Source organism: Condylura cristata, unplaced genomic scaffold, assembly GCF_000260355.1.
Source record: "Condylura cristata isolate star-nosed mole 26May11 unplaced genomic scaffold, ConCri1.0 scaffold00015, whole genome shotgun sequence".
NCBI lineage: Eukaryota > Metazoa > Chordata > Mammalia > Eulipotyphla > Talpidae > Condylura > Condylura cristata.
In genome coordinates this window covers 1,375,028-1,384,478 of record NW_004567116.1, presented here as the reverse complement: position 1 = coordinate 1,384,478, position 9,451 = coordinate 1,375,028, and the positions used below count along the sequence as shown (strand labels likewise).

The 9,451-nt window shown below is 64.3% G+C and overlaps 2 protein-coding genes across 2 annotated transcripts in view; one reads left to right on the top strand and one right to left on the bottom strand.

Moving 5' to 3' along the window:
• BBS1 (Bardet-Biedl syndrome 1) overlaps positions 1-3,818 on the top strand; it is a 12,972-nt gene extending 9,154 nt beyond the window's left edge. Inside the window, exons 12-17 of the mRNA XM_012725130.1 lie at positions 753-822; positions 1,403-1,561; positions 1,962-2,095; positions 2,767-2,901; positions 3,461-3,547; positions 3,710-3,818. Coding sequence (XP_012580584.1) covers positions 753-822; positions 1,403-1,561; positions 1,962-2,095; positions 2,767-2,901; positions 3,461-3,547; positions 3,710-3,796 — 672 coding nt within the window. The 3' untranslated portion in view covers positions 3,797-3,818. The remainder of the gene's footprint in view (positions 1-752; positions 823-1,402; positions 1,562-1,961; positions 2,096-2,766; positions 2,902-3,460; positions 3,548-3,709) is intronic.
• A 2,638-nt stretch (positions 3,819-6,456) lies between these two features.
• Positions 6,457-9,450, bottom strand: ZDHHC24 (zinc finger, DHHC-type containing 24; the record flags this gene model as incomplete). The annotated part of the gene is made up of 3 exons (XM_004683333.2): positions 6,457-6,766; positions 7,993-8,270; positions 9,260-9,450. Coding segments are annotated over 3 exons (759 nt in total), but the record flags the coding sequence as incomplete, so codon positions are not given.
• Position 9,451: the final 1 nt, after the last annotated feature.

Sequence of the window (9,451 nt, the reverse complement as noted above, 5' to 3'; positions counted from 1 at the left end):
GTGCTGGCCTTCAGAGCTTATCATCAAGGTGACAAGTCCTTGCCTTCAGGGAGCTTAGCGTCCAGGGTGCCGGAGACACAGCCGACTGCCCTAGGAACTGGGCTGCTGCTGAGCCAAGTGTCGAAGGGCCCAGGGGTGCCAAACGGTGGGACGGGGGGACATGTGAGGACGGCCTCCCGGGACACCTCCGGGGCCAGGCCATCCAGCTGGGCCTCAGCCTTTGTCAAGTGGATCCACCTTCCAGGTGGAACCTCATGAAGGAAGGCTCAGAGGCCGGTGACTCAGGAGCAGAGTATTTCAGCCATTGGTTGTTGGTCATTAAATCAACTTAGTGGGTCACAACCAGCAGCGCTGAAAGAAATGGCAGCTGCGTGTCGAGGGTGTAGCGCCTGGGAAGCCACGTGTGTGTCCGGTCTCTGCCGTGGCCCCTCGGTGCTGGGAGGGAGCTGGGTCGGGCGGGCGAGGAGAGCGCAGGGCACCGCCAGGAGGGGCTGAGGTGGCAGATCCGTGTTCCGAAGAGGCCACAGCCGCCTCCTCGATGATTTCAGCCGTGAGCGGAAATGTCGGTGTGTGTTTTCAAGAAGCAGCAGGCAGCTGCGGGAAGGCCGCTAGAGGAGAAAGACCAGGCCACGCTGCTCCTGCCCGTCTCGCTGGTGGCTCGTACCCGGGCCTCCTGGCCTCGGGCCTCGCCGCCGCGCTCCGCGCTCCTCCTCGGGCTCTCTACCCCAACTCAACTCTGGTGTCCACTGTAGGATGCGGTGACCAGCCTTTGCTTTGGCCGCTACGGCAGGGAAGACAACACCCTCGTCATGGCTACGCGAGGTGAGGGCCGGGCGTTCAGAGGCGGCAGCTGCGGGCAGGCCGGTGCTGCGAGCAGCCAGGGGCGCGGGGTGGAGCTGCCTGGAAGGCCGTCGCGCTGGCCTCCCCTGGGCACAGCTCAGCTGCCAGTTAACAGGGCACCCCAGGGGCCAGGCTCAGGGCAGGGCTGTGCCTCTCCGGTTCACCCCAGTATCCCCAGCGCCCCCAAATACCGGGAACATCACGGTGCTCGATAAAGGGCTGTTAAGTGAATGAAGGAGCAGAACAGACTGACGAAGGCCACTGCTGAGGGGAGCAGCAGACAGGTCAGGAGAGGTCTGCCGCGCCCTGTGGTCACCTCCAGGGCGGGGATCGAACTCATGCGGAAGTGGCTGTAGCTTCTTAGTGCTGTGCTTTAACCTGCTGCGCCACCAGGGAGGGCCCGCATTCAGGATAGATTTTTAAGACAAATTTTATTCCCCCCCAAAACAGTCTCAGCAGGAAGACAGAGTATAGAAACGACTGTGAGGCAGATTTGGGGGAAGAAAGGGCCTGGAGGGCGGAACTGGGAAGAACAATCTGTGTCCATCTGTCCTCTTCCCAGGCGGCAGCCTGATCATCAAGATCCTGAAGCGAACCGCAGTGTTTGTGGAGGGGCGAGGGGAGGCGGGCCCCCAACTAGAGCCGGCCACGAAATTCAGCGTGCCCCGGAAGACCCGGCTTTACGTGGATCAGACTCTGCGAGAGCGGGAGGCTGGCTCCGGTGAGCCTCGGGCCGGGCCCTTCCGCTCCCAACTCTTGCTCTGGAGCAGCGGGCGGGGAGGCCGGGGGGCCCCGAGCGGTGGGAGTAGACCCCAGCCCTGTCTCGTGCCCCTGGAAGGCCAGAACCAGCCCAGGACGTGCTGCTCCCTGCGGACAGCGGGCCCACCAGGCTGGGGCTGTGGATGAGGGAGGGGCCCTTGGGCTTCAGAGCAGGGCCTGTCCCCTCCAGACGCGGGACTTCTCGCAAGAACAGGCCTCGCACCTGTGTCCGCGGGTCCCCCGCATCGCCTCTGCAGACCCAGCCCGGTCCTCTGGCACCTTCCGCACAGCGGTGCCCCCGGCCCCTCCTGCCCCGTACCGCCCGCCCCTCCCCACCTCCGCATCGCCTGGTCCCTCCTCAGCCATGTACCGGAGCTTCCAGACAGACCTCTACCTGATACGCCTGCGCGTCGCCCGCACCTACGTGCAGGCCCTGGAGTCCAGCCTGAACCCCGTGTCTGCCACGGCCCGGGAGCCCCTCAAGCTGCACGCTGTGGTGAGTCGTGTCAGCAGAAGTTGGGGTGTCCACACGGTGAAGCCCCAGAGCCAAATCCAAGCCACACAGGCCTTGTTACCTCGCCATAGGCCCAGGGCCGACTCGTGTGCGCCCCTCTGCGTGTCCGCCATGCGGGCAGCAGAGCGCGACACACACTCCCCAAGGGAGCCTCCAGACCTGGGGCAGGACGCCCAGGAGTCAGCTGGGGAGGCGTCTCACAGCGCTGGGACTCGCAGGAACACTGTGTGTACTGTGTGTGCTTCAGCCGGCGCGCACAGCACCAGGAGACCCGACGGCCCTCGGGGAGGGGCCGCCAGGTCGGGCGAGCCACGCTGGGTTTTCTCATTTCTTTCCATAAAGTGGGTTGATAGAGTCGTTGTGGCCCCACAGGCTGAGGGGGAGGTGGGACAGGCTGGGCAGTGGTAAGGACCTGGAGGGAGCAGACCTGTGCCCCAGGCAGCGCCACCTCCCGCCGGCCAGGTGGCCCCGGGGGGGGGGTTCTTCTGGGCTAGGCCAATCCCCGGGGCTCCCTTGCTCTCGCAGGGCAGCCAGAGCTGGGCCCCTTGGGGGCACTGATAGGAAAGCAGGTGGCAGGGCCAGGGCACCACCCTCCATGCCCAAGAGCACTAGGCCCTAAGGGCTTGCTTTCTGCACCCCCCCCTCACACACAGGTCCAGGGCCTCGGCCCCACCTTTAAGCTCACGCTTCACCTACAGAACACTTCCACTGCCCGCCCCATCCTGGGGCTGCTGGTCTGCTTCCTGTACAACGAGACGCTGTACGCGCTGCCCCGGGCCTTCTTCAAGGTACGCGCCCCTCCGGACAGGGGCTGAGCAGTGTGAGGCCTGGGCCTGGCTGGATGCCCACAGAGCCCCAGCAGGTCAGAGGGGTGGAACTGGCAGGTGGCACAGTCAAAGACCTGGCCAGTGCGCAGCCAGGGCCTCGGGACGGCCCCCGAGACCTGCCTCGATGCGCCCCAGCCTGTCCCCATGCCGCCTGGAAGCTCGAGAGTGCTGGCGGGCCCTCAGCCCGCCTCGTGCTGGAGCCGCCGCTGCAGCGGGAATGCAGGGGCACCTCTGCCAAGACTCCTCGGAGCAACGGGCTGATTTCCCCGCTGGACCCAGATTTGCCCCTAAATCAGGAGAATGAGAAACAGACACCCGGGCAGGTGAAGACACAAGCTTGGACTGTAGGGGTCCAGACATCTCTTCAGAATGCGCTGGGCCCCGCACTGAGCCTGCGGCTTCACCCAGCCCCCTGACGATGCCCAGAGATGCAGTGCCAGCAGGCGGAGTACTTTGGCACCTGCCCAACTCTGTCCAGGCACAAGAGCTGATTTCCTTACCTCTTTGTCCAACAAATTAGGTCCCCCTGCTGGTGCCAGGGATCAACTACCCTCTGGAGACCTGCGTGGAGAGTCTCAGTGACAAGGGCATCTCAGACATTATCAAGGTAGGTCACCCGCGGGCACCAGAGGAAGGTGCGTGTGGGAGGGCATCTGCAGAAGCCGCCTCCAGCGGCCCTGGCGCCTGTTATTAGGGCCGGTGTAGACCTGTGCAGGGCACTGGCGTGAAGGGCACCAGCTCCCTACAACCACAAACACCTTCTGCACAGGCACTGGTGCTCCGGGAAGGCCAGAGCGCACCCCTGCTGAGTGCCCACATCAACATGCCCGTGAGCGAGGGGCTGGCAGCTGCCTGAGCCCTGGGCTGGTGGCACAGCCTCTGCGGAATCAGAGCCAGGAAGATCCAGCGCCTTCTACTGAGCGGTGCATGTGGGGGGCCGGGGCCTACTTCCTGCGCCACAGCCTGCTGGGCCACAGCACCCCTCCTCTCCTAAGCACCCTTCTCACCACCCACGGTGACCTCGCGTGGCAGGACAGTGAGTGCCAGATGCCCAGCTCCTCTCCTCAGGAAAACCCAGGGACTCCAGCTGCTGCTTCTGAAAACACCACCCAGGCCCCAGGGAAGAGCTCTGAGGTGGCCAGGGTGGGCAGAGCCAAACAGGAGAGTCTAACAGGCTCACCTTGAGGAGGAACGCGAGCTGGCCTCTCAAACAAGGCCCCTCTCCACTCTCGGGCCCAGCCAAGGTCAGTGCCCCTGCGCCAAGAAGAGCACCACAGAAGAGCTGCTGGGGGGGGGTGCCCACTCAGAGCCCCGCCGGGTCCTGAGGCGTACAGCCTCTGCACCCGACTTGGGCGCTCACCCCAGGACAGATCCCAGGGGAAAGATGGCCAGCTGGAAAGAGCAAGCACACTTGGGCACCCCAGAGGGACATGTGCAGGAAGGCCACTGGGCTGCGGCCGGTGGAGGCATTAGCTGGCGAAGCGGCCCGAGGCGCTGCGCTGAGTGGGCTGGGTGTGCAGAGGCGAGCCGACACGCCAGGGCAGGGAGCCCGCTCTGGGCTCAGCGCCTCCCGAAGCCCTGGCCAGCGCCCAGCCCACCTCGCTGTCCTCTGCTGCTGCCAGTGCCGCCCTGAACCACTGTGACAGCCTCTAGCATCCCCCCTCTGGCCAGGCGCTGCCTGGCGGTGGCCGACACTCAGGCCTGAGGGACATGACCAGGTTTCTATGAGAAAAGTGTATAACTTTATTGAAAATATTAAATGGAGATGCACCACATTCACGAACTGCAAAGGTCAGTTTCACATAGAAGTTCATTTTCCCCGGACTGGCTTCCGGTTCAGTCAGTCTCAAAGGGGCTTTACTGGTGGACTTTGATGAACTGATTCTAAAATTTATATAGAAGAACAAGGGTCAAGAATAAATCTTAAAGGATCATACACAGTCGCAGACAAAATGACCAAAGGGGGAAAATAGAGACACAGCTTGTTCACAGCGATGCTGATCTGGAGCAGGGAAGGGGCAACCGGGAACAGAATGTGGAGGAAAGGCAAGTCCCAGAGGGACGGCCACGGCGTGGCTGATGCCCGTAAGACCCCAAACATGCCAGCCAACACACACAAAGCAAGGCGGGGCGACAGAGCACCGTGCTCCTGCCCGGGGGCGACTCCACTGTGGCCTGGCGCCGAGGGGAGCTTCTCTCGCACCTCCTCGCCACAGCGTGAATGACACCAAAGAAGAAAGAAAAGCCGTTTCGGAGGGTGGGGGTCACTCGGTGGGCAGAGGTCTGCTGACACTCGGTATGTAGCTCAGTGCCAGGCACCCAAGCTTGGATTTTACAAAGGAACAGCAGGTGCCCTCTGAAACACAGAACACAGAGACCTGGCAGCTCAACCGCTGAGGGCGGCGCCTGTCAGGAGGAGGGCTTCTCTGAGGGGTTCTGGGGGAGCAGGCTGGCCAGGTCCCTGGAAGCCCCCACCCCACCCCAGCAGCAGCACCTACATAGAGACTTGCCCACTCCACCTTCGTTTTGGCCCAGCCCCTCACACCCATCTCCCGGGTGCCCCTGAGGCCAGAGGCTGAGCAGCCCTCACCTCACCCAGAGGGCAGCTGCTGGGCCTGAGGGCCAGGGAGAGGCGACCTAGCTGCCCTCACGCAGACCTGCTGCTGGACCAAGCCAGGCCTCGCCCTCCACGGTGCTGGCGGGATTCCCGAGCCCTGCCCGTCCTGGGGAGCCTCAGCCTGGGCCTCGGGGAGTCCAGTCGACTCCCCCAGAGAGTGAAGCGCCCTGCTGCTTTCACAGTCGGCGTAGAGCTCCACCACAACCTCCCCTCCCGCTTCTCCTTGGAAACTCACCTCTCACTGTGCAGTCACCTCAGACTTTCAGAGGAAATGGAGATAAACCCCCGTGCTTAAATCCAGGCGAGCTGGAAGGCCAGGCACCCTGAAAGGCTGAACCAGGAGCGCCCGGCCGCGGCCTCAGGACTCCGGCCCACCCTCACCCGACTCGCCTCACTCACCTCAGCTGTGTGAGGGGCGGGGGAAGCACAGCCCTCTGAGCTCGGAGCCCCCGGGCTCCCTGAGAGAACAGTCTTGGGTTTCCCACCCACACACTGCTGCCCACGTGCAGGGCTCGCCTGAGACTCAGGGACACGGCTGTGGCGGAGACGCTACCGGCCACGAATCACCGAGCCTGGGGTGAGCTGGGGTCCGAGACCGCAGCCCGGGCCACGCGCGGGGCCAGGCCCCACAGACATGAGGGTCTGAGAAGTAAGTGGGCTTTATTAACCTGACAGAGGGGCAGTGAGGCAGCGGGGCAGCCCCTGCCGGATCCACCACTGCACCTGGGCGGTGGGCAGAGCCGCAGGGCCCGAGCCCCGGACACTGGGAGTCCAAGCCGGGAGGGCTCGGCCGAGCATGGGGCTGGACTTGCCCAAAGCCGGCATGAAGTGCCAGCCTGCCTCACGCGGGAGGCCGGCCGGAAAGTGCCGGTCCCCCACCCGCCCCGCGCCGCTCCCCGGCCCTGTGCACCCTCCGGAGTCAGGAAGCCACCCCATCGGCTGTGGTCTGGAAGGTGATCCCGTCCCCAGGCAACGGGGAGGCCAGGAAGGGCCAGAGCCAGACGAGAGCCCAGCGGGGCCCCAGGGCTGCCCGCAGGTTGTGGCTGGGACCCAAGTCGTAGGCGTGCTGGCCCCGAGCCCACTCCCACGTGGTCTGGCCCCGCAGCAGCAGCGTCCCGTGGAAGAGCAGCCCAGCCCCGCACAGCAGCGCGCCCGCCACACACGTGTCGGTCACGAAGGCCAGCGCGAACTGCGCCAGCGACACTCTGCCTGCGGAGAGAGAACACAGCAGGTGAGGGGCGCAGCAGGCCAGCCCTCCCCGCCAGCCAGGACCCCTCGCTCGGCAAACACAGCGTCCCTTGGCCAGCCCTCACTAAGCCATGGAGCACACCAGAACCAAGCAGGCAGCCCCATCTTAAATATGACTGCACCCACGCTTCCCCAGAGAGGCTCCCTGACCGCGGGGACCCATACCCCGGGGACAAGCGTGACGCTGGTGAAGGGCCCTGGGCCCTCCTGGCCCACGACGGTAAGAAGTACCTGCTGAACTAATGAACCACAAGATGCCACAAAACCTTCATGCTCAGTTAAGGAAGCCCAGACTGTGCACTGGAGGCCAAGTCTCAGGGACGAGGGGCAACGGCGTGACCACAGGGGCTGAGTCGGGGTGCAGTCAGAGGGCCTGAGTCTGGGGAGGGGTCATGGTGTGGCAGCTGCTCAGGAAGCCAGGTGGGCAGAGAAAGCCACTGGCACTGCCGCTGGCCACCCAAGGCCTGTGGGGGCTACAGGGTAGGCTCCTTGGGAAGGGCTTGGAGAGGATGGGGGGACCGTTCAGAGTGGCCGGGGAGTTTAGAACAATGCGGCAAAGGGAGCCGCCGACGTCAGGAGGAAGCAGCCAGGAAAGACTAAGCCCACAGCACTCTGCTGGGCAGAGAACAAAGTAGAAAAGACCTTGGGTGGTGCCCAAGGGAAGAGGAATGCACAGTCTTCCTGAGCACAGCCCTCTGGGTGCAAACCCTCCCGCCCAGCTTCAATGACTGGGGCTTCCCTTGTGCGCCCCTCACTGGCTCCCCACGGCCCTGTCAATAAGGGCCGGCCCCTCTGCCATCCAGGCCTGCCTGACCCCGTCCCAGCCTTCATTCTCGCCCTCCCCATCAAACTGCCCGGGTTGTCTCTGAGTGTCCCCCTTCGAATCCTGCCTCACCATCCTCCTCCCGCAAGGCCCATGAACCCCCATTATTAGACTCTCCTCCCCTGCGCACACCCCCTGGAATCCTTCCCTGATCCTCCCAGCCAGAAATCTAACCCCACCCACGTCCTGTATTTTGCCACACAGGTACAATACCCACTGAAGGCCAGCCTGTCCTCGCCCTCCGTAAGTGACCCTGGCACTGGGTCCCCAGCGTAGGGCCAGCAGAACCAGCTAGAAACCCCATGTGCTACCCGCCGGCCCATCCCCGGGCCTCCCGTCCCCACGGGGACACGGCGGCTCCCACCTGTAAGCAGCATGAGCCAGGGCAGCAGCAGGAGGGCGGCGGTGTGCAGGGGCGCGTGGGCCCGCAGCAGGGCCGCCAGGGCGGGGCCCAGCAGCACAGAGACGTGCAGCAGGACGCCGCCCCCGTGGAGCAGCAGGCACAGGAAGGGCCGGTAGTTGCGGAAGCCCACGCAGCGGCCCAGCAGGCGGCAGTGGTGGTCGCGCCGCAGGATGCAGACCCGGCAGGCGGAGCAGTGCGCGCTGCGCGGCGGCACCTGGCTTTGACACTGGTAGCAGTAACTGCGGGAAAGAGCCCCCATCAGTCCCGAGGGCCCTAGTCAGGCCCAGGGTCCGCTCGGAACCCCATGGGGCAGCAGCATTGCCAGCGAGCTCACGCCCCGGGGGGCCCAAAGGTTCGTGCAGCTGAGCCTTTCTGCGCCCTCTCCTCTCCGCGGGAGCACTGCAGGGAAGGGAAGGTCCTCCCAGCTCCGACCCCGTCCTCGGCTTCTCTGGCCTCTCCTCTCCAAGGCCTTTCTTCCTGCTGGACCTAAGTCACTAGGAACTCTGGAGGAGTTCAACCTTGAAGGTACCCCATATCCCACCTCTGTCCCCTTTCAGCCGTCTCACCCCAGTGGCCCCATTGATCCTTTTACACTCTAAATCGTGTCCTTTCCGTGCTCAGAGCCCTCCAGTGGCCTTCCACTTGTTTTATCGTAAAAAGCAAAGCAAGGGTGCCCTACTATCTGCATGCCAACCCCTGTGCAGGCTCTCACTCCGCGCCAGGCACCCACCTGCTGTCGCTGAACCCGCTGGGCCCACAGCCGGGCCCACAACCGCCTTTGCCCTGTTGCCTCTGCCAGAACACTCCTCCCCGGCTCCCCCCGCACCCCCCTCTCCCTCCCACTCCCCCAGCACCACCACCTCCTTCAAGCCTTTCAAATGCCAAACTCAGTGAGGCCCACCTTGCCCACCCTATTCCAGACCCCAACGCGCCCCCCAAACCTGTTCTAGTTTGTTTCCTTATCACCACCACCCCTAACACTCTAATTATCGTATTTATTATGCCTATAATTTATCATCTGCCTCCTCCTCCATTGAAATCAGCTCCCGAGGTCAGTAGCTTGCACCTAGGAGGTGAATGAGCAGTGATCCTCTTTCTCCCGGGCATGCCCGGTTCTGAGGCCGGACGCTGCTGTAACCTGGCACTAACCTCTTCAGCTCCCAGGACCCCTCCCCTGCCCTGGCCGGAGCCCCCGCTGTTCCCCCAGCGAGCCCCGGGCCCCACTCACGCCCAGCCCTGGCCCAGCCCGCGGCCGGCCAGCATCACGCCGCGGATGCTGGGGTCGGAGCGCAGGAACAGCCCCACGTTGCCTAGCAGGTTAAGCAGCTGGAAGGCGGCCAGCGCAAGCTGCAAGGCGCGGGCCAGGGGTCCCAGCGGGGGCGGCCCAGGGCCCAGCACCAGCACGTAGGCCAGCTCCAGG